At 39.0% G+C, this 23625-nt stretch overlaps 2 protein-coding genes across 3 annotated transcripts in view; one reads left to right on the top strand and one right to left on the bottom strand.

The window, feature by feature from the left end:
• Window positions 1-6978, top strand: part of RBIS (ribosomal biogenesis factor) — a 16230-nt gene extending 9252 nt beyond the window's left edge. For both annotated transcript variants that reach the window (XM_004386589.3, XM_023740970.1), the window contains exons 3-4: window positions 5602-5718; window positions 6076-6978. In XM_004386589.3, the coding sequence (XP_004386646.1) occupies window positions 5602-5718; window positions 6076-6147 (189 nt within the window). In that variant the 3' untranslated portion in view covers window positions 6148-6978. The remainder of the gene's footprint in view (window positions 1-5601; window positions 5719-6075) is intronic.
• Window positions 6827-23625, bottom strand: part of E2F5 (E2F transcription factor 5) — a 39140-nt gene continuing 22341 nt past the window's right edge. Inside the window, exons 5-9 of the mRNA XM_004386588.2 lie at window positions 20315-20358; window positions 18334-18398; window positions 16947-17214; window positions 9382-9429; window positions 6827-6956 (exon numbers count right to left, since the gene is read on the bottom strand). Coding sequence (XP_004386645.2) covers window positions 6847-6956; window positions 9382-9429; window positions 16947-17214; window positions 18334-18398; window positions 20315-20358 — 535 coding nt within the window. The 3' untranslated portion in view covers window positions 6827-6846. The remainder of the gene's footprint in view (window positions 6957-9381; window positions 9430-16946; window positions 17215-18333; window positions 18399-20314; window positions 20359-23625) is intronic.

Below are 23625 nucleotides of genomic sequence, written 5' to 3'. Positions count from 1 at the left end.
GCAAGTGTGATTATGATATGCCTTGGTGATTTTCTTTTGGGGTCTGTCCTATATGGGTTTGTTGAGCTTCTTGGATGGCCAGCTTTTCATCTTTCATGATATTGGGGAAGTTTTCTGTCAGCAGTTCTGCAGTGACCCTCTCTGTGTTTTCTGTTTTCTCCCTGTTCTGGAACTCTGATCACTCACACATTTTTACTTTTGATTGTATCCCATGTAATTCTGAGGGTCTCTTCGTTTTTCTTTGTTCTTTTTTCTGAGTTTTCCTTAAACAGAGTTGTATCCAGGTGTCTTCAATTCTGCTGATCCTGTCTTCCACCGTTTCAAATCTCTCCTCAGCCCTTCTATGATACTGTCCATTTCTGAAATCTTGTTTAGCTTTTGGATTTCTAATTGTTGTTTCTGTATGATTTCTAGTTGTGAATTAATTTTGGTATTTTGTTCCTCCATTATTTTCCTAAATTCTTCCATTTTTTTGTCTGTCTTTTCCATGAATTTGTCTATTTTTTCCTCATTTTTGTCTGCTTTTTGTTTCAACCCTTGGATAATTCTAAGTATTAGGGATTTGAATTCCCTATCAGGTAGTTTTAGTGCCTTTTGTTCTACTGGAAAGTCATCTTGTGTTTTATTTTGGACGCCTACTGGAACCATCCTGTCCTGTTTTTTGTAAATGTTTTGATATTGTTTGCTGTCTTTGGGGCAGTCAGTAATTATTTTGCTCGTTTATTGGTTTTAGATTTGTTTCGTCCTGGTTTTTTTTTTTTTTAATTTGACTGTGTCTGAGCAAGTAGGCTTTGTGTTCTTTGCTGTTTGTTCGTCTGTGGGCATGATACTTTTCACCTTCTTCTCCAATTAGTAGGGTTAGTTGCTCAGATATTGTACAGCAGGGTAGGTCTTGCTGAAGAGGAGTTCCTGGGATGGGTTGTTTGTGGCACTTACTGCGGCCACCAGGGTGGGTCAGTTATCCGTGCAGGGCAGGTTCCGGTAGGCTGTGCCTGTGCTGCTTGGTGGTGTGATGTTAAGCGCACAGTGCAGGTAGGCAGGATGGAGGGGGGAGTTTGTGATGTGTGGAGCTAAGATGGCTATGGGACAGAGGAGAGAAGAATAGGAGCCAAAAACATACAAACAAACAAAAAGAGTACTAGAGGAGCTTGTGGTTGGAGTAGAGAGATGAGAGACTATGAAATGGAGAAAAACAGAAAAGGGAAGAAAAAAAATGAATAAAAATTAGAAAAAGAAAAAAAAACCTCCCAGGGATCCCACCGTTGGTGGCTGTGAGGTCTGAGGAAGTTGTTCCCAGGTGTTGAGGTACAGCCTGGCTAGAAGGCGTAGAGGTGTCACGCAGTGCCAGGTATTCAGGGGACAGGAAGAGAAGGAAGGTGTAGAGAGACGAGAAACCTAGTAATGAAGAAATACCAAAAGGGAAAAAGAGAGAAAAGAAAACAAATTAAAAAAATAGAACAAGGAAACCCCCCAAAAAAAACGATGAAAAAAAAGAAACACGAGAAAAGAAATGCGCTCAGGGATCCTTCTGCGCGCCTGCGCAAGCTGATGGGGTAGGTCTCAAGCCACGCAGCACTGCCCAGCCAGAACAGGCTCCCAACTCAAGAAAAGAAAAAGAAAACAAAGAAATAATTCAAAACAAACAAACAAACAAAAATCCCCGGGATCCCACCAGCATGGCAGCATGGACCAGGAAGCAGATCCACACACAAGCGGAGCTTCACAGCCCCTCAGTAAGAAACAAAGATGGCGCACGGAGCCAGGTATTTGAGTGGAAGGAAGGGATGGTGGTGAGAGATAAAGAAGAAATCAAAAGAAGCAGAAAAAAGCAATACCAGCAGCCACAAATGGCACTCGGGGAGTTGGCCAGTGGAGGCGGGTGGAATCCAAGCAGCCAGTGCTTCCCGGCCAAGAGACTGTGGCCATGGGAAGCAGAGGAGGCTGAGTTGGGGTAAAGAATGTTGGGGGGGGGTGGGAAAGCGTATGTCGCTGTTTACCAGTTGTTCTGTCTCTTGCTGGAAGCTCCATGAAGGTGCTTTCTTGTACCCCCTTTTCACCGATAGGAGTCCAGGATGGCAGATCCGAGCTGCGTTAGCTGATGGGGACCTCTGCGTGTATGTCTCCTTGCTCTCTGTTGTCTGTCAGTTTCTTATTCCATTTGGTGCTTGGCTGAGTTCTTTATCTCTTCATTTGATGTTTAAGGTTTCAGGATTGCTGTTTTCTCTGTTTGGCTTAGTTTTTCGGATTTTTGCTGTGGAGGGACGGCGTGGTGTTTCTGCCTAAGTGCCATGTTGGTGGAAGACCTCCAGAATGCTTTTATTTAAGTCCAAAGTTCTTAGCCTTTCGCACAAAGGCAAAGTGATTTTAAACTTTTTTTTTAAAAAAGATGAAGAAGAACCTCCCTTTCTTGAATCTAAATGTTTGAAAAGAAAAAGTATTTTAACTGCAGGTTACAAATTTAACAGCTTTATTAGGATTTGGAAATCAGAAAAAAGCCATGGTATGAGAAACGGTTCTTTTCACTCAAGTATATTTAAGTATCTATTAACAGAGTCAAGATACGGGACATCAGTCAACAATTGCTGGTAGTTTCCTCAGTGATTCTTATCTCTTTGATGATATCTGAAACTTGAAAACATGTAAAATGAAGATAAAATACTTTGCTTGTTAAAATGGAAAATTTGAAAAGAAAACCCAAACATCCACTACCGTGGAATTGATTCTGACTCATAGTGACCCTGTCAGACAGAGTAGAGCTGCCCCATATGTTTCCAAGGCTGTAATCTTTATGGACACAGACCGCCACATCTTTCTTCATGGAGCAGCTGGCAAGTTCAAACTGCCAACCTTTCGGTTAGCAGCAGAGCGCTTAATCACTGTACCACCAGGGCTCCTTTAGAAAGAAAGGGGCTTCTTTATCTTGTTTACTCTCCAAAATATTTAGGAAATCTCTTGTCAAGATTAAAGGGATTACAGAATTCTTTAAGACAGTATTTTGAAGTTTAGTAGGTGGAGTCAGCTCTCCACAACTCAGTAATTTTCATAATAATCCATAGAAATACATTTTAACTTTGACCTGTCATAAGCTAGCTAAGTTTTTTTAATGGAGCGATTTTATGATTATAAATGCTGTGAAGGAAATAAAGTTGTGTGATGGGATGGGGGGTTGGGAATGACAATTTTAATAAAATTGTTTTTGAGCAGCCAATTCAAGCAGCCAGTTTATTAAAATTGTCTTCAGGGTTGACATTTGAGCCATGACCGGAATGATAAGGAGCTTATAATGCAGCCAGCTGGGAAGAGTTGGGAGGGGCATGTTCTAAGCAGAGAGAGTAGCAAGTGCAAAGGCCTCAAGCAAGGAAAAGTTTGGTGTATTGGAACAAGATTATTTCTTCTGGATGGGCGGTACTAGAACCTTTGTGTATGCTGGTGGGAAGGATCTAAGAGAGGGAGCTACATGGGTAGGAGGCATGGTTGGAGATTTGAGGAAGTATTAAATAATTATCTCTGAAAGTGGGCTAACTTACTAGGGGTTGGTCATAAGATTGCCAGGCACTATATAAACAGTAAATTGAAGTTTGTGGTTGATATGGATTGAATTGTGTTCCCCCACAATGTGTTGTAAATCCTAACTTCTATACTAGTGATTATAATCCCATTTGGGAATGGGTTGTCCTGTTAGGATAATGAGACAGGATTAGTGTAGGGTGGGTTTTGAGACAGTCTCTTTTGAGATATAAAAGAGATTAAACTAGCAAGCAAGAGAAGCAGAGATTGGGGAAGAAAGCTGCCAAATCACATTAAGATCACCCAGGAGCAGCAGCTCCGAAGATACAAGGACCTTCCTTCAGAGCTCACAGAGAAAGCCTCCTCCTAGGGCCAGCACCCTGAATTCAGACTTCTAGCCTCCTAAACTGAGAAATTTGTTTGTTAAATCCATCCACTTATTGGTATTGTTATAGCAGTACATTTAAGACAGTGGTTATTAATTCGAAATGAAACCAGTCAGTCAGTCAGTCATCCTTTTCTATAGCTTTAATTCCAGACACAGAAAAGGCTGATAGTAAGATTTAACTAGGTGTTTGATCCAGGGAAGAGAAGGGAAGTAATGTTAAAAGAGTATAAAAAAATGATTGATTCAGTGGTCAAAGAACCTGTGCTGGCTGAGGCAAAAAGTGAGGATATGAAGATGTGAAAAATAGTGAAATTGGTGGGAAAGGGTTTCACTGAGGTTGAAGTATTGCTAATAAACTCAGTGAAGCAGAAGGACAGGAGGTGCTACAGTTACAGTAATGACACCGCCCAGGGTGATTCCATGGGAGTAGATGGCTGAGGTTGGTTACGGGAAAAGATTCTTGGAGATGAGGACCTCAAGAAACTAAGAGGCCGTAGGATTAGATTTTTGTTGAAGCCACTAAGCAGTGATGATAGGCATGAGGATGCAGTTGTCAGTGAGCCAAGGCATAAAATCTTTCGTGAAGAAGTAATGGTGGCATTGGTAGGTGACAGCAGTGAAGATGGAGTATCATTCCATATTCTGATGGAAAGGAGCTGAGGGTTTTGAAGGAGAAATGGTTTAGTAGCAGCTGTGAAGGAGAACACCTACCTGCCACCTCTTAGACTAGAAGAGGGCTGCTAGGGAAGCTGTCCTCAGGGCGCTGCTAGGTCTCCATGAGGCAAGGTCAAGGAAGGATTCAGAGATGTAATGTTAGAAAAGCACTAAAATAATTTGATCCAGGATGAGATCATAGCACCAGTGCCTAGAAAGATTGTAGTCACCCTGGTGGTGCAGTGGTTAACAGCTTAGCTGCTAACCAAAAGGTCGGCAGTTCAGATAGATCAGCCGCTCCTTGGAAACCCTGTGGGACAATTCTGTCCTGTAGGGTCTCTATCAGTTGGAATTGACTCGACAACGACAGGTTTGGTGGTGGTTGGTTTTAGTTTTATACCAAAAAAAGGAGCCTTGGTGGTGCAATGGTTAAGCACTCAGCTGCTAACCAAAAGGTTGGCGGTTCAAACCCTCCAGCTGCTCTCCCCCGGACCCGCCAGCTGCTCCACAGGAGAAAGATGTGGCAGTCTGCCTGTATAAAGATTACAGCCTTGGAAACCCTATGGGGCAGTTGTACTCTGTCCTGTAGGCTCACTATGAGTTGGAATTGACTCAGTGGCAGTGGGTTTGGGTTTTTGTTGTTATACCAGAAAAGCCAGACCCTGGGTGGCATGAATGGTTAAGCACTTGGCTACTAGCCGAAAAGGTTGGTAGTTTGAACCCGTCCAGAGGCTCCTTGGAAGACAGGCCTGGTGATCTGCTTCCAAAAGGTCACAGCCTTAAAAACCCTATGGAGTTCTACTTTGCACATATGGGGTTGCCATGAGCCAGTCAACTCACACCACCACCACCAGAAGTCTATGTATAATTCTTATTTTAAAAAACAAAACAAAACCTTTTGTCTAAGATTTCCCAATAAGATTACAAGAATTTTAGTGTGGATTATTCCCACAAATTGGTAGGATTGATAGTTTTTAGATTTTTAGGTTTAGTAAGGTTGACTGTGTTTTATATTAATGAGATCTTAATGATTTTTTTTTCTTTTTAAAAAGATAAACATTGTGAATGAGGAAAAAGTTAACAGAGTAAATAAAGCTTTTGTAGATATACAAAAGGAACTTGCACACTTCTCAAAAGGCCTTTCCCTCGAACCTCTGCAAAAACAACTGGTAAGTAGAAATCATTTGCTTTTGTTATGGCTCAAATACAAATTGAAGGCTAATAAATTAAAACTCCCACTTTTCAAAGCCTTTCAGTTGAATCTAATTTTTATTACTTTGCTCAAAAAACCCAAAAACCAAACCCGTTGCCGTCAAGTTGATTCCGATTCATAGTGACCCTATGGGACAAAGTAGAACTGCCCCATAGGGTTTCCAAGGAGCAGCTGGTGGAGTCGAACTGCTGATCTTTTGATTCGCAGCCAAGCTCTTAACCACTGAAGAAATTAGATAATAGATTATATACAAGTAATTTTTGTTCACTGTTGTTAATCTGAATTTTTAAATGTAGTATTTTTCTCTCTTCAGATTCCTCAGCAGCATCATGAGAATGAACCAGTTAATGTTGATGAGGCTACAAGATTAATGGCTCAGTTGTAATACAGTGGTGATACATCAAATTCCCCCCCAAAAAAGACCAATAAATTTAATGTTTTATACAACAACTTTATTTTTAAAAATCTTGTTAATGTACAGGCATTGGCACATTTTAAAACAAACTACATAAACAGATCTTTCCTATAATCCAGGAAAGTGGAATGTCAGAAGTCAACAAAATGTGATAAAGTGCTAAAACAAAAGGCACTTCACAAAACCTGTTCACTGAAACAGTTAACATGTCCTAGTTTACATCTTTCACTTTAAAAGTGGCAGTGAGTGTCGGGCTGGATTGGAAGAACACAAAGTAGTACGGTTTTGTGGCTGTAAAAATATGACACACAAGTGATGAGCCCTTGGCCAGTAGTTTCGTTTTTGATGACCTGAAGTCGACTTTTAACTTCCCTCTCATAAGAGGGAAAAAGAGAAGGATTCAGAATTGGGGGGAAAAGTAAGTTGAAATCCCAGAAATTATCAGGGGGTAGCAGGTGGCATTAAATCACTCTTTTCCCCTGAAGCAATAAGCCCTTTGTATTTATGGTTGAAGTCTTATCAAGTAAAAAAGAAAGTATTAGGGAAGAAGACTTCACAATCAGTGAACTAAAAAGGTGTTACATTCATTATTTTAAATACTTATGTTATTGAGAAGTCTAAAATGTTACAAAGTTAGAGGTAGATAACAGTCCCAAGTTTCCGTGGAATCTAATAATTTAGTATCTGGACATCAAACAGATCACAGACTCCTTCATTATCATCTAAATTAAAGTTGTAGTCATCTGCCAGAGTAGGAGAAAGCCGTAAGAGAGGGAACACTGCAAGCAAAGAAAAATAAAATGTTAAAGATGGTTTCAACATATAGATAATGTTCAACATAAAATATCTGAAATACTACCAATCCAAATTGTTTCCTATGATGTATATGAATTTTTAGAACTATATAATAGAAAAAAACAAACCCATTGCAGTTGAGTCGATTCCAAATTATAGCGACCCTATAGGACAGTTGAACTGCCCCATAGGGTTTCCATGGAGCCGCTGGTGGATGCAAACTGCCAACCTTTTTGGTTAGCAGCCAAGCTCTTAACCACTGCACCACCAGGGCTCCATATAATAGTGAAAGTAATGATCAAATTACTGACTTGTGGTTTCGTGTAAAGATAATTTACATTGATTATAGGTATTAGCAGAAACACTGGTGGCACAGTGGTTAAGAGCTACGGCTGCTAACCAAGAAGTCAGCAGTTCAAATCCACCAGGCACTCCTTGGAAACCCTATACTGCGGTTCATCTTTGTCCTATAGGGTCGCTATGAGTTGGAATCGACAGCAGCAGGTCTGTACAGGTATTAGCTTAAGAGATAGGGATTAAAATTTTTATTGTCTGAACTTGTCACTAAAATATATAATTCAGGTACACTGGTCAAAGTATTTGATCTGCTCAATAAGCTGCTACTTTGAAAACAAGTATGAAACAGACCTAAGTTAATAGTAAATCTGATATTCTCTGCTTCTACATAAATGTTTAATAAATTCCTAAGTGGTTATTGTACTATTTGCTAACTTTACAGGTATCACTTCCTAGGTCTCTACTATATTTATTAGGAATCAGAACTCTAAATCCAGGAGTTTATAGAAAGGTGAAATGGAAATTTTTTAATTAATTGTCATATTGTAGCTAACAGATTTTCTAAATTTCAGATGAGATGATGACATGGCTATATGTTAGGAATAGTTCAGTGGCTTCGCGTAAGTAGCTTGAAATTGGCCGAGGTGGGAGTATTTATGCCACAGAAATAGGCAAACTACTACAAATCAGGGATTTCTCCCCCAGAGAGCCAGTTGTTAAAAATTTACCAGCACACAGCTGGCTGTATCCCAAGCAGCTTGCTTTCCTGCCTCTGAGAGATCAACAGAAAGGGCAGATAGCAACTTTAGTGATAATATCTTGTGGAGCTACTGAAGAAAAGGCATATCCCGGACAGGTTACTGCTGGTGAAAGTGAGCAGCAGAAAAGGGCTTCTTTCTTTTCTACCATGGTTGGTTTTCTCTATATCCTGCTTTGGTCTGAGTCTGGCTGGGTATTCTTCACTGTCCTAATCTGGAACATGACGTGACCCATGATTTCAGAAAAAAATGAAAACTTTGGAATTCCTGATGACTAAATTTTAAAATAGGCTATACTTTGTAATGTTCATGGACACTGGAAAACTGGTATTTGTTCCTCATCATCATTTTTAAAAGAACCTATCAGTCAAGGTAACCAGCGTTTTGTGTGAGAGGAGCCTTAATCTGGCTCAGACTTCAGCTGGGGTGGGGCCTCCTCTAGACACAACAGTTTTTCCATACTCTTACATGAGTGCTTAGAGAAGAACTAGGCTCACTAGAAGTAATTAAGACTATGGGTAGTGGCTTGTTAGTGGCCACCTTTAGACTAAACCATGGACTATAAATTCCAATTGCAAGACGAGTCAGGCAGGTAACATGAAGGAAAGGCAGAGGGGTAAGGCAGTGTTTGTGTTGACTGGTTCGCTGCTCAGAACTTGTTCTTAGACTGCTAGGATTGTTCCTGCTTTGGGGTTATAGAATAGCATTGTACTTAACTGCAGAATCCTTCAATCCAGACTACATAAAGGTATTTTATTTTCAGAGCACCTTTGTAGCTAACTGAACAAAAATAAAATTAAATCACAAGGCTTTCTGTTTGGATAGTACTTTATACTTTAAACCATTCAAGTACTTTCACATTGCCCCACAGTTAGAAAAAATATTTGAAGCTCAGGAAGACATTTTGAAATTCTCATTCCAACTTTCTCAAGTTTGGGCATTTCACTGTTCAACTTCTACGTGTTGTTCCTATAATGATAAAAATGAGTTTTCAAATCTGTTAATGTAAGCATGTTATTTTCTTCTTGAGCCAGGTTCTTTAGGAGTGAAAAGGATTAGTGTGCCAACAGTTTGGGTTTTATGCAATGAAGGCCAACAAGTATCCCCTTATGGATTGCCTTCCCTCAAAATGGAGAGGCAAAGAAAAATTCTAAAGAATGACTATGATTTACTATCAAGTAATACTAAGGGAAATTTTTCCTGACTCATCATAGTAAATTAAGCAGTTAGAAAATATAGGTTCCTCATTTTTTAAATCATGTATCACTTTTATAAATTCTAGAGAAGTATAATAATACATACTTATACAGTACCTTTTAAACAATATATATAAGGAACCTTTTAAACTACTTACCCTCAGAAGACATTAATTCATCAATGATATCTCCACTAACAGATCCTGCTGGAAACAGAAATATAATAAAGTTTTGTTACTTTTCTGTTTATAGAGACAGTTATATTTAAACACAGGCAGTCAAATCAGCAGCTTGTTGACAGTGCAAAGTTAAAGTACCAGAACTTTGTGGAAAGAAAATATTTTTTATACTGGATAATTTTTTTTTCATAGAATGTTCCAAATTGATATAATAAAAAAATTAAACAACAAAGTATTATCATGAATTTTCTAGTCTTATAACTAAGCTGGAGGAAATCATGAGTTCTCCAAGTTTATACCTAACAGCGAGTCAATTATTCAGTAATAAAGTACTATTCAGTTGGTCAGTTATTCAGTAATAAAAGTACTATTCAATTGATAACAAGAGCAACTTAGTCCAAATATCAATATTTAGGGTGTTCAGGAGCTAAGGTTACTGATGGGAATCAGGAGAACTCAGATACAGTACTATGGGCTCAGTGGTTCTAGACAGCATTGGTAATAAGCCACATTCAGTGATACTTTACTGACCCTCCATTGTGTAGATCAACCTCTTCAAGATAGAATAAAGGCATTACTATAAAGCTGTGGTGCTCATTTTTTTAATTGGGATCCTCTTCCCAATACGTTAGATTATGAAATAAATAACTTTTCCATAGATGTCACAGAAAAGAAAAAACATCTTAAATACACTAATTTGAAAACTGAGGCAACAGTTCAGGACATTTTCACTAAAGGGTATCCAAGTTTATTCAGTTGATTCTTTCTTTGCTTGAAATGAATACAGGACATTGCTATCCTGCACCTCATTGATCTAGGTTATTTACAACGCCTGATAATGTTGGGTTGCAACAATACACATCACCAATTTCTTGTTCTTAGTTCTTGTTTGTAAATTTTCAAGGTATCATTCAGCTATGGGTCAGGCTCCCCAGTTTGCCAATTACAGAAGTTCAGAAGTCTGTGTTTTCAAGATACCTGTATATATTTAAGAAAGAAGCAAAGTATACAAAAACTCCATCAACCACAGGGACAACAGACGGTACTACTATGTCTGAATACAAGTATTGCTGAAGAAGGAAAGGAACATAAACCCAAGGTTCTTCAAGGATTTAGATTTCCCCTTTGGGTTAATTAGGGAGGAAAGTTCATGTTGAGGACTTTTTCTCCCATAATCACCATTTCTCTGAAGGAACTTTGAAATAGGGCACCATTTGCTCTTCTGCACCTTTCTTATAGTGCCATGAGATAAGCACTAGGGTAAGACACTACCAAATCTGATGGTATCCAACAGTGTGAGAGGCATGCCCAAGGTAATGCTTTGAACAACCAAGCCCTCTGTCAAGGCATCTGCTTATTGGGCCAAGACAAATCTTGTTAGGTGCTGTCGAGTTGGTTCCGACGCAGAGACCCTGTGTACAACAGAACAAAACACTGCCCAGTCTTGCGCCATTCTCACAATTGTTATGCGTCAGCCACTGCTGCAGCCACTGTGTCAGTCCATCTCATTGAGGGTCTTCCTGTTTTTCGCTGACCCTCTACTTTACCAAGCATGATGTCCTTCTTCAGGGCCTGGTCCCTCCTGATAACATGCCCCAAGTACATGAGATGAAGTCACACCACCCTCGTTTCTAAGGAGCATTCTGGCTGTACTTCCTCTAAGACAGATTTGTTCGTTCTGGCAATCCTTGGTATATTCAATATTCTTCACCAACACCATAACTTAAAGGCAGCAATTACAGTCTTCCTTACTCATTGTCCAGCTTTCACATGCATGAGGTAGGTCAAAATAACATGGCTTGGATCAGGCGCACCTTAGTCCTCAAAGTGATATCTTCACTTTTTAAGACTTTAAAGAAGTCTTTTGCATCAGATTTGCCCAGTGTAATGAACTGTTTCATTTCCTGACTGCTGCTTCCATGGGCTTTGATTATGGATACAAGTAAAATGAAATTCTTGACAACTTCAGTCATTTCTCTGTTTATCATGATGTTTCTTACTGGTCCAGTTGTGAGGAATTTTGTTTTCTTTATGCTGAGGTGTAATCCATACTGAAGGCTGTGGTCCTTGATCTTCATCAATAAGTACTTCAAGTCCTCTTCATTTTCCGCAAGTAACGCTGTGCCATCTGCATATTGCAGGTTAATGAGTCTTCCTCCAATCCCGATGCTGCATTTTTCTTCATAGTCCAGCTTCTCGGATTATTTGCTCAGCATACATACTGAATAAGTGTGGTGAAAGGATACAACCTTGACGCATACCTTTCCAATTTTAAACCATGCAACATCCCCTTGTTCTGTCTGAACGACTGCCTCTTAGTCTATACACAGGTTCTGCGTGAGCACAATTAAGTGTTCTGTAATTCCCATTCTTTGCAATGTTATACATAATTTGTTATGATCCACCCAGACAAATCCCTTTGCATAGCCAATAAAACACAGGTAAATATCTTTGGTATTCTCTGCTTTCAGCCAAGATCCGTCTGACATAAGCAGTGATATCCCCCGTTCCCACATCCTCTTCTTAATCTGGCTTGAATTTCTCACAGTTCCCTGTCCATGTACTGCTGCATCTGCTTTTGAATGATCTTCAGCAAAATTTTACTTGCATGTGATGCTAAATGATATTGTTCGATAATTTCCACATTCTGTTGGATCTCCTTTCTTTGGAATGGGCACAAATATGGATCTCTTCCAATCGGTTGGCCAGGTAGCTGTTTTCCAAATTTCTTGGCATAGACAAGTGAATGCTTCCAGCATTGCATCTGTTTGTTAAAACACCTCAGTTGGTATTCTGCAAATACCTGGAGCCTTTTCACAGATGCCTTCAGTGCAGCTTGGACTTCTTCCTTCAGTACCATTGGTTCTTGATCATATGCTACCTCCTGAAATAGCTGAACGTCTACCAATTCTTTTTGGCACAGTGATTGTATACTATCTTTTTTTGATACTTCCTGCATTGTTCAATATTTTGCCCATAGAATCGTTCAATACTGCAGCTCAAGGCTTGAATTTTTTTCTTCTGTTCTTTCAACTTGAGAAATGCCCAGTGTTTACATCCCTTTTATTTTTCTAACTCCAGGTCTTTGCATATTTTTTTATAATACTTTGTCTTCTCCAGCCGCCCTCTGAAATCTTCTGTTCGGCTCTTTTACTTCCATCATTTCTTCCTTTCACTTTAGCTATTCTACGTTAAAGTTTCAGAGTCTCTTCTGACATCCATTTTGGTCTTCTCTCTTTCCCGTCTTTTTAATGACATTTTGTTTTCTTCATGTATGATGTCCTTGATGTCATTCCACAACTCATCTGATCTTCCTTTGGTCATTAGTTTTCTATGCATCAAATCTATTCTTGAGATGGTCTCTAAATTCAGGTGGAATATACTCAAAGCCATACTTTGGCTCTCATGGATATGTTTTGATTTTCTTTTAGCTTCAGCTTGAACTTGCATATGAGCAATTGATGGTTTATTCCACAGTCAGCCCTTAGCCTTGTTCTAACTGATATTGAGCTTTTCTATCATATCTTTCCATAGATAAAGTCCATTTGATTCCTGTGTATTCCATCAGCGAGCTCCACGTGTATGTTGTTTAAAAAGGTATTTGCAATGAAGTCGCTGGTCTTGCAAAATTCTATCATGCGATCTCCGGCGTCGTTTCCACCACCAAGGCCATATTTTCCAACTACCAATCCTTCTTCATTGTTTCTAACTTGCATTCCAGTCACCAGTAATTATCAGTGCATCTTGACTGCCTGTCTGATCAATTTCAGATTGGAGAAGTTGGTTAAAAATCTTCAATTTATTCATCTTTCGCTTTAACGGTTGGTGCATAAATCTGAATAGTAGTCATATTAAATGGTCTTTTAGGCGAACAGATATTAACCTATCACTGATAGTGTTGTACTTAGGATAGTACTTGAAATGTTCTTTTTGAAGATGAATGCTAGATACTAAATATTTAACAGTATTTAGGTAGAGGTAAGAGGGGAGAGAGGGCACAACATTGTACCCTGCAACAGGAAGCCCTGGAGTCCACCTAAAGCATGAATCTTTTACTGATGAGACAATTGGACTTCAAAGAACAGCACTTCTTTTGTTCATGCAGAGCACTGTCTTCCCCAAATTGTGATAACAACTGAATTTCTCTAACACTGGGTATACATTTTTTGCTTGTCTGGTACCTTTTCTTCTCCCTATTCATTATTAGCCACCTGAGATTTGGATCATTTTGTGCTCATTACTATTTCACTAGAGGGGTGAGCAGGAGATCAAAGATGAAATTTAACTAGTCCTTAACAAAATTAAATGGTTCTGACAGGTCTAGTGACAAGGAAGCCACTACAGTTACTAAAATTCGTACAGAAGACTCTGCATGAATTTCAATCATGCCCTTATTATTATTTTTTCATGCCCTTATTGTGGAAACTCAGGAGTTGGCTATATTACCTCTGGGGTGAAACAAAATTAGTAAAAATAAAGAAAACGTGATGGATCGTATATCTAGGCTCATCCATTTTAGCTATGTCAAAAGAGTTTGGTTGGAGAACACAATTCCTATTCAAAGGAAGCTGGGGAGTCTTTATTTGAGTTAGTGGACGCTGTGTTACATCTGTTACAAACCCTGAATGTGGAAGGCTAGATTAGGGTGGTGGTGGTGGAGCTGTATAGCTCTGCTGTGAGTACTGTCTTAGATAGTAGAAAACAACTGGACTAGACAATTGTTGTACTCTAGCCAATCTATCCTAAACCCAAACCAGACCCGTTGCCATCAAGTTGATTTGGAGACATAGCAGCCCTATAGGACAGAGTAGAACTGCCCCACAGGGTTTCCAAGAAGCATCTGGTGGATTCAAACTGCTGATCTTTTGGTTAGTATCCAAGCTCTTAACCACTGCACCACCAGGGCTCCAATATATACTAGTGCCAGTGAAATCCAGGACTGGGCATCTGCAAGCCTACGTGGAGATTAAAACCTACTGAAAACTAAGTTAAATGATATAAAAGGCCAGGTTGAAGTAATCTTTTTAAATGGTCATTGCAGTTAATTTTTATCCACCCAAGTGGAAATCTAACTTCTTATGGCATAATTGTTAAGGCAGGAGCAGATAAACTAGTAAGCAAGGTATGTTTACTTACTAATCTGTAGTGAATAGTCACACGGGTTTCACTGCATCTTTGATGTGGTGAAAACAGGTAAAGTTGTGCACTGGAGATTACTAAGTAAGCACAAGTAAGCCCGTGTGTACCTTGCTTATTGGGTAATCCATCCCTGGTTAATGGAGTCAGTTGGAGAGTATCTTTCAAAAATTCAACTGACATTAAGTTTTTCATCCTTACTCTCCTTACCGTCTACTATGGCGCAAAAGAATGGGGTTCTGAGGAGTCTTAAATTTCATCACCTAGAATCACCAAAAATGATCTTTTAGATAAATGAAATATACTTCTAGGTCCTCTCAAGACCTTGAATGAGGCCAACAAGAAACAAGTAGTTATCTATTCTGCCCCCAGTTTCGATTGTACCCCTTCTTCTACAGCAGTACGCTACTGAATCTTTAATCTGGATCATTGCTTATATAAACCAGTCATTCGAAGTTTATTAGTAATATCTTCATGGCCAAAAACAATATTTCCATCCTCATTCTTAACCTTTATAACTGCCTCTTAACCTCAACCTACTTTAGCCTTAATGTTACTTTTATAATTGCATAACTACAAACATCTAGTCTTCAGTCTCCATAGCCCCTAATCTCTTCTGTTTCCCAGGCGATGTACTATCCTAATCACGTTACTTCTGTGTTCACACGTATCCAGTTCTAATTGTGCTACTTCTGTGGTCACAAATCCTCACTGGCTTATCAGATAAAGTTCTAATATTCAAGGCCCTCTCTAATCTGGCCCAAAATTACCTTCCCTACTATTTCCAAATACAAAATAATATACAGATGCTAACTGCTCAAATATTTTTTTAATGCTTTGCGGAAGTCAACGTACTAATTGTGTCTAAGCCAAACATAAAGCTTTTTTCATCCTGATTAGAGTGTAAGCTTTTTGAAGATTATGCCTTCTGTTGTGCATTTCCATGTCCTATAGCATAGAAATACTTATAGAGGAAGTAAAAGAGGGAAGAGTATGGGCAATGAGAAACTGAAAAATATTTCTTGTCCTATTAGATCTTTTGAGCTTCACTTTTAACTGTTACTTCCAAAGGACTAAACTCATGCCACCTTCCAATGACACATCCCAAAGGTAAAACAAGAAATTCGGGTTATATATTATACAGTTTTTAATTATCTGCAATACTACATCTAGATTGACATGACTGATCTATTCAATCATTGAGGGAATACCTCCATGTGCCCTTTATTTGGGATCACTAAGGAGCTGCTAAATACCTAACCACGTATAAGGAAAAAGACTGGGTACCAAGGAAATTGTGATAAATTTAGGAGGCATGGCCTATACTCTTAATGCCCTGTGTTCTGTGGTTTAGCTATTTATCATTTGATTTAAAAAAAAAAATGCATTGCTGTCAGGTTGATTCCAACTCATAGCAACCCTATAGGACAGAGAAGAACTGCTCCATAGGGTTTCCAAGGAGCACCTGGTGAATTTGAACTGCCGACCTTTTGGTTAGCAGCTGAACTCTTAACCACTGTGCCACCAGGGTTTCCATCATTTGATAGATGAAATAATTTAGGAAGGCAAGATTTCCTAAATAATTGAAATTGAGAGCATTTATCAACTCTATAAAACTGAGCTTCCCAAATAAAAAGTGTAACACTAAAGAATACAGAGAAACGTGAAATACAAGTCACTGTGTTCTACACCAGTTTGATTTTTTTCTTAAAGATAGAACACATTTCAATAGTTTATCCTAATTTACTAAAGAGGATTAAAAAAAACTAACAAGGTAAACTTCAGGTAAAAGCTGACATATTTAAACAGTAAAAGGAACAAATTCAGCTTAAGCCAAACGAGTAGTCTTCAAGGAGACATGGACTGCCTCTTAACTTTGTCATTCATTTATTCCACTAATACCTACTCTGACCTCAGTAGTTTCTTTGGGTTTTATTCAGGAAAGAGTTTCTTTTCTTATTTTCTTAAGGAGAATAACATTACTGAAAATAGATCCCAAGGAAAAGAGCTAACCTTGGCCCATAAAGATCTTTTCCTTCCTCTGCAGTCATAATTCTAGACACAATCTTAACCATACTATATTGTATCTGATTATATATTTCTGTGAATTGTGTGTATTTGTTTCTATACGTATATTCTGCTTATGAAACAAATCTGTAGTAATATAATTTAGGATAGGATCTGTTTTTAAATTTTCCTCATAATACCTATCCCAGTGCTGGACATAGAGGAAACCCTAAATTAACTACTTGCTGATTAAATTAAGCTTACTATTTTGCTTTCCTGTATTACATACTGGAAATAATAATGTCACAACTGACAAATTCAGAAACTCAACTGCCAGCTTGTTTAATGTATTCATATTCCCCTTCCCTCTCTAATTTTTAAAACAAAGGCTCTAAACGCACCTGAAGATAAGTCTGTAGCTGGTATCTGCTGAAGATTCTGGCTTCTTTCAGAGACATGTTGCTCAGGCAGATTCTGAGTTGCTGTGTTGGGTCTCTGCGGAGTCACAGGTGTCGAGGGCTGAGAGGAAGGTTGTGTGAGGTCATCAGGTGGGGGAACAGGAAAAACCACAGGCTTAGAGGAACTGGATTCTTTATTTATAAGCAGCACATGGATAGGTCCTGAATGACTCTTTAGATTGATCTGGTATTTCTTTTGTCCATTTTGGCCCTTTGAAGTTATTGGGTATAAACAAATGAATAAATATTAACATTTCTTGCTACCTTGAAACTTGGTATTATATTAAAAAATAAGACATGCAAAGCTGTTTGGGACTAACTAAAACTCACACAACAAAATGAAGTCATCAAGTTAAAACACAAGAGGACAGAAAAGGATATTGAAAGCTCTAAAATATTTGCCTCTAAAAAAGTAGGCTTTTCTCAAATGCAAATCATCAAAAATTCTCAACTGTAGAATTCTGGCAACCATCCATTCTTACTGTGTATAATTATACATGCCAGTGCTCAGCAATGCTTCAAGCATTCTCCTACATCTAGACTACATCCTCTAGAGTTGGCTACCATGGGTGTGATTATTGCAACAAGCTGACTTAATCAACAACTATTTTACCACAAGTTAAAACTCTTTTTATTTCCATCCAGCAAGCACAAATACAGCTGATTTTTTCCCTACAGACAAATAAATATAAAATTTTTTCATTTCAAAAGAGTAATTTATACTCTGAGGCTTCAGAATCCAGTAATATAAATGCCTACATCCAAACTTCTAGAATAGCTGAGGGAGAAGGAGAAGATAATATAGTAGTCTTTGGTCTGCTATAGTTTTAATTTCAGTTTATTTTGGAAAATTTGAATCCGAAAACACAAATCTTGAAACTTATATATAGCATACGGTCAATCAATCTTTTTGACTGAAAAGGCCAGAAAATGTTTTTTAAAAGATCCAATTTAAAGTAATCTAGTATGTTGATATTAAACTTTTTCCTCTCCTCAGTCAGGATGTTTATATCAGTTAAAATATGGTCATTTTAACAGATTTTTCAAGTTTATTAACTATATCATCACCCATTCCTTGACAACTTCTAGCTCAAAATTTTTTAAAAACTTTAAAACCAATGTTAAATGATTCAGTCACTTCCCCTATAATTTTACCAAATATTGAAGAAATCCAAATTCAGATATCAGCACTTTCAGATTAATAACTTGAAAGCAAGAACTTGGAAGTGTTTACACACAATTAGCTGATGTTCAGAAGGAAAAAAAAAATTGTCCCTCCTGAGACAGTAAATCCATTTTTCCCACTTACATACAAAAGTACCCTACATACCATTTCTGGAATAGGTACCTCCAGCTGTGTACCAGAAGGTGCTTGAATGGCCAAAAGTGTATCACCTAGTTTAAAAAAAAAATCCAAATTGAAAATTTTAGAAAATACTATTGATCATGGAATATAGTGGTTAGGGGGTGGGCTCTGGAGTCAGAAGACTTGAGTTTGAATCCCAGGCTACTAGCTAGGTGACCTTGGGCTTCAGTTTTTAATTCTGTAAACTGGAGGTAGAGGTTGCGGGGGTGGAAATAACCTACTGCATAGATTTGTTTTGAGGATTAAATAATACACGTATTAGTAGTTCTTAGTATTGTTGTTATTGTGTGCCGTCAAGTAGATTCCGACTCATAGCAACCCTATAGGACGGAGCAGAACTGCCCCATGGGGTTTCCTAGACTGTAAATCTTTACAGGAGAAGAATGCCAGGTCTTTTATCCCACAGGGTGGTTGGTGGGTTCGAACTGCCAGCCTCTTGGTTAGCAGCAGAGTTCTTAACCTCAGTGTTGGCTTTATTATTCTCATTAACAAATTAACCTCAAATTATTTAGATAGCTTCAGTCTGGTGAAGTCTGAGAGTCTTAAAAATTTTATTTTAATAAATTAAACAACATTGTTTACTTGAACTATTTGAACTACTTAATGACTAGAGATAATAGCGACTATGTATAAACCAAAAAAAACCAAACCCGTTGCTGTTGAGTCGATTCCAACTCATAGCGACCCTACAGACTAGCTATGGTAAAGTAAAATCTTGAGTTAAAGTACACGTATTTTTGAAGCAAAATTCTACAACAATCCATTGAATTGCAGATTAACAAAACTTTCCCAAAACATTCTTAACAAAGGTCAGGTGATATGGCAAAGTAGACCAATAAGGCCACACATATTTTCAACATCATCTTAGAGGGAAAGTCAGATTCCACTTGAAAAGGCACTTGACAGGAATTTTTGTATGCGTATAATACACAAGGCTGTCCTTTTAATAGGACCGGCATAATTAAATATAAATGTATACGCAAATTTCATTTTATTGTGTTATGATCACGGGAATACAAGTCCCCTTTCTCATTTTAGTTAGTCATCAGTATATTCTATTGTCATTTCAAGGGGAAAAGATCGGGGCAGAGGATGGAACAGAATTAAAAATAATTTTCCAAGATATAAAATGGGTTCACCTAACTCTTTGGGTTCTATTTGTGACCATACACTTGCATATAGTTGATGGAACAGCAGCTGATGAGAACCATGTTGTAGCTCAGTTCAGTTACCGACTGTGACTTTGAGACTGTTGATTAATCCCTCTCTGATTTAGCTTCCCCTAGCTCAACTTGACGGCAACGGGTTTGGGTTTTTTTTTTTTTTAGCTTAGTAGTTGGTTAAGAGCTCACGCTGCTAACCAAAAGGTCAGCAGCTAGAATCCACCCGCCACTCCTTGGAAACCCTATGGGGCAGTTCTGCTCTGTCCTATAGGGGGGCTCAGTTGGAATCAACTCAATAGCATACAACAACAACAACAAGCCTTCCCCCAAGGAGCCCTTGTGGTGCAGTGGTTAAGCTCTCAGCTGCAAACCAAAAGGTTGGCAGTTCGAACCCACTAGCCACTCCATGGAAGACAAGATGTGGCAGTCTGCTTCTGTAAAGATTACAGCCTTGGAAACTTTATGAGGCAGTTCTCCTCTGTCCTGTAGGGTCGCTATGAGTCAGAATAGACTCAGCAGCAATGGGTTTAGCGTCCCCCCAACACACACACATTCTGTATCTACCAATGGAGGCAAATGTGAAAGCTGTGAAAAGCAGTTATTGTCATGAAAACAGAAACGAAAGCAGCCTATCAATACACAGCACTGTACAGTGAGACAAAATGTCCACAATTACTGAAAATTAATGACTTCGTGTGAGTTCATGGGGAATTTTGAATCACTCTACATTAATCGGTTGATCAGAGGAAGAATCTAAGAAAATATTTACTAACAGTACTTACCATTAAAGCAATTACAGATGTCTTCATGAGTTACATAGGAAAATGTACTGTCATAAAAAGTTAAGGAACAGCATTTATATCAAAGCCTAGACATTTAAATTAAGATGATAAATCTTAAGGCCAAAATAAACAAAATGACAAATGCATGAATGGGCTACCACACATGGTCAGATAAAAACAACAAAAAACAGAACTCTTCAGTCTAGAAAGGCAAAGACAATCAGATAAAGGTCCATAAAATGAGTACCCATACTTTGAGAAGAAGCCACTTCTGATTTCTGTGGCATCTTAGGACCATAGGGAGAGAAATGGCACATGGGGAACATTCCTCTTGGAGGCAGGGGCTTCTCGGAGAAGGGGTATGGATGGGGAAAGGAAGGCTACCCTAGGAGTGGATGGCAAGCTCATACACCGCCACACTGAGAATCTTCTTGGGTCATAGTTTGGGGAATTGGGAGTGGCCAGAATCTTAGAAGATAATGCAGCAAAGTCAAAGATCAACTAGTTCATTGGTTTTTGGACTTGTTCACCAAATCTAAGGCAACATCAAAAATAAGTTATAGTATATACACTTAGTCAAAAATTCAAGGTGGTACAAGATGAAGTTAAAAGGTTCCATAAGAGTGCTGATAAGTTCACAAATCAAGAGAATACTATACAAGTATCTAAAAGAAGACAGTGATTTGTAAGAAATACATGGAGTATATCACTTGTTTTTTCTCGTCAATATAATATGATAGATACACAAGCCTTGGATCGACACTCTGTAGTTGGTACTGTCTTTAGCTTAATATTAGGCAGAAAGTATCTCTGGAAAAGCATCTTGGATTGATTGTGGGCTCATGGTATTTCATTTTCAAACCAAAATTAATTTTTGAAAACATTGAGAGCTGCTGAATTTTAACTTTAGAACAATGAACATAATTATTTAAATATGCCTCTACTAACAGTAACTGCACTTACAATGGTCTAGTATTCAGACCTCTAAGCCCACTTTTGGCTAGCATATTGCATCCTATCAGTTGGTAGACAGATAAGTAGATGCATCTTTTTTTCTCATTTCAATGTAGGAACAATATTAATGGATGTACCATATAACTTAAAGAGGTAAATATTTTAAAAATTATTAGAAAAATATTATAAAATTAAAATGTTATATTTAAAAACTTGCGAGGTGGGGCCAAGATGGCAGAGTAGTCAGACACTTCCAGTGGCCCCTCCAACAACACAGACCCGAAAAAACAAGTGATTTGATTATATATGACAATCTGGGAGCCCTGAATATCAAAGGCAAAGTTGAAGAACCAGACTGAGTGGCAGGGGGAGGGAGAGACAGTTCAGAAGCAGCGAGGAGGTACCAGACCTGACCTGGCAAAAGCCTAAAACCTTCAGGCCTGATCAGCTCGGGGGTAAGCGGTGAGGCAGGCAAGCAACAGTGCTCGGGAGGCGTATTCAGCACAGGGAGAGACCCAGCTGCTGAGAGTCTACTCAGCCATGCAGAACCAGTGAGAAGCAGCCTTCCATCACTGAAAGATAAGTATTTGTGTCCAGCCTACCATGGAGATCAAAAAAAACCCTCCAGGGAAAAACCTCTCTCCCATTTACCTCCCCACTCCCTGCTCTGCACTGGGTCCCAGACTGGCTTCAGGAATTGGCGAGTCCCCTGGGCCAGAAGTAGGATCTGTTACATGCCCTAAGGCATGCTCCTAGCCTTGGAGAGTGAACAAATTAACAAACAGGAAAAATATAAGCTGCCAGCTCCCCTAAGCCAGGAACTCAGGGTAGGCACAGCTCCTTCGCCTAGACACAGGCATAACGGATCTTATGTGCCTTTCTGCCTGCACAGACTAATGTGGGCCCATTTCAACAGCATAAGCCCTCATTACCGCAGTGCAACAGGGTATGTACCTTAAGTCTAACTTCAACTGTTTCAGCTGTGAAGTGGCAGCTTTGTGACATTTGACACTGCCCATTAAGCAGGGTCTTCACCTGCCCACGTCAGGGGCCTGAGGACTGGTGGCTCTACCCACAACACCTAGCCACCTGTGATAGAGGCCCAAGAATAAGAGGTGCCGCCTAGTCCTTACAGCAAACAACATTGGGTGCTCATAGTCCAGCTGCAAAACCCACCCACTAAACGCACTCTAGGGAACGGGGACACGCCTACCTCCTGGACACTCGGGGGTGGCCATCAGCCCCCTGCCTTACTCAGATGCCTGTGCCTACGCCAATCATCCATGCCTGTCTAGGACTGTAGGTGAGAGCCTGTACCACACGGTGGCTGTCTACCTGGGCACCTGAGCTGAATCCATACAGGAAGAGAGGGCAGACTCCAGTGCTCACATACCTAGTAACAGATCTAACCACCTGGTGACAGGGCATTAGAGCTTCAAAGGTGTGAATAATCAAACTAGCTCCCACGAGCAGCCTATTTGGGAATATCAAAACAAAAAGCTAGGACATACTAAGCAAACATAAATAAATATAATAACTTACTGATGGCTCCGAGACAACAGTCAATATCAAATCACATAAAGAGGCAGTCCATGATGGCTTCAGCAAGCTCCCAAAATGAATCTAGAAATTTTCCAGAATTGGAATTGGAATTACCGGGGGCAGAGTACAAAAGATTAATATACAGAACTCTTTAAGAGATTAGGAAGGAAATTAAGCGAAACACAGAACACACAATAGAGGAAAGTAAGATTAGAGCATAATAACATTTAACAGGCTGCAAGAATCTCATAGAGACAGCAATCAGAAATCCAGAAGATTAACAATAAAAGACAGACAACAGAAAGTCATAGGAGCAGAATTGAGGCAATGGACGTCAGAATTAGTGAGACTGAAGATAAAGCACTTGACACCAAATTATTTGAGGAAAAATCAGATAAAAGAATTTTAAACAAATGAAGAAACCCTAAGAATTATGTGGGATTCTATCAAGAGGAATAATCTACGAGTGACTGGAGTACCAGAATGGGGTGCGGGGGGGATAACAGAAAATACAGAGAGAATTGTTGAAGATTTCTTGGCAGAAAACTTCCCTAATATCATAAAAGATGACAAGGTATTGATCCAAGATGCTCATCAAACCCCACATAAGGTAAATCCCAAAAGAAAGTCACCAAGACATAATCAAACTTGCCAAAACCAAAGATAAAGAGAGAATTTTAAGAGCAGCTAGGGATAAACGAAAAGTCATGTACAAAGGAGAGTCAATAAGAATAAGCTCACACTACTCAGCAGAAACCATGCAGGCAAGAAGGCAATGGGATGACATATATAAAGCCTTGAAGGAAAAGAATTGC

This window comes from Trichechus manatus, unplaced genomic scaffold (genome assembly GCF_000243295.1).
Source record: "Trichechus manatus latirostris isolate Lorelei unplaced genomic scaffold, TriManLat1.0 scaffold00169, whole genome shotgun sequence".
NCBI classification, from domain to species: Eukaryota; Metazoa; Chordata; class Mammalia; order Sirenia; family Trichechidae; genus Trichechus; species Trichechus manatus.
This window is presented reverse-complemented; position numbering and strand designations above follow the sequence as displayed.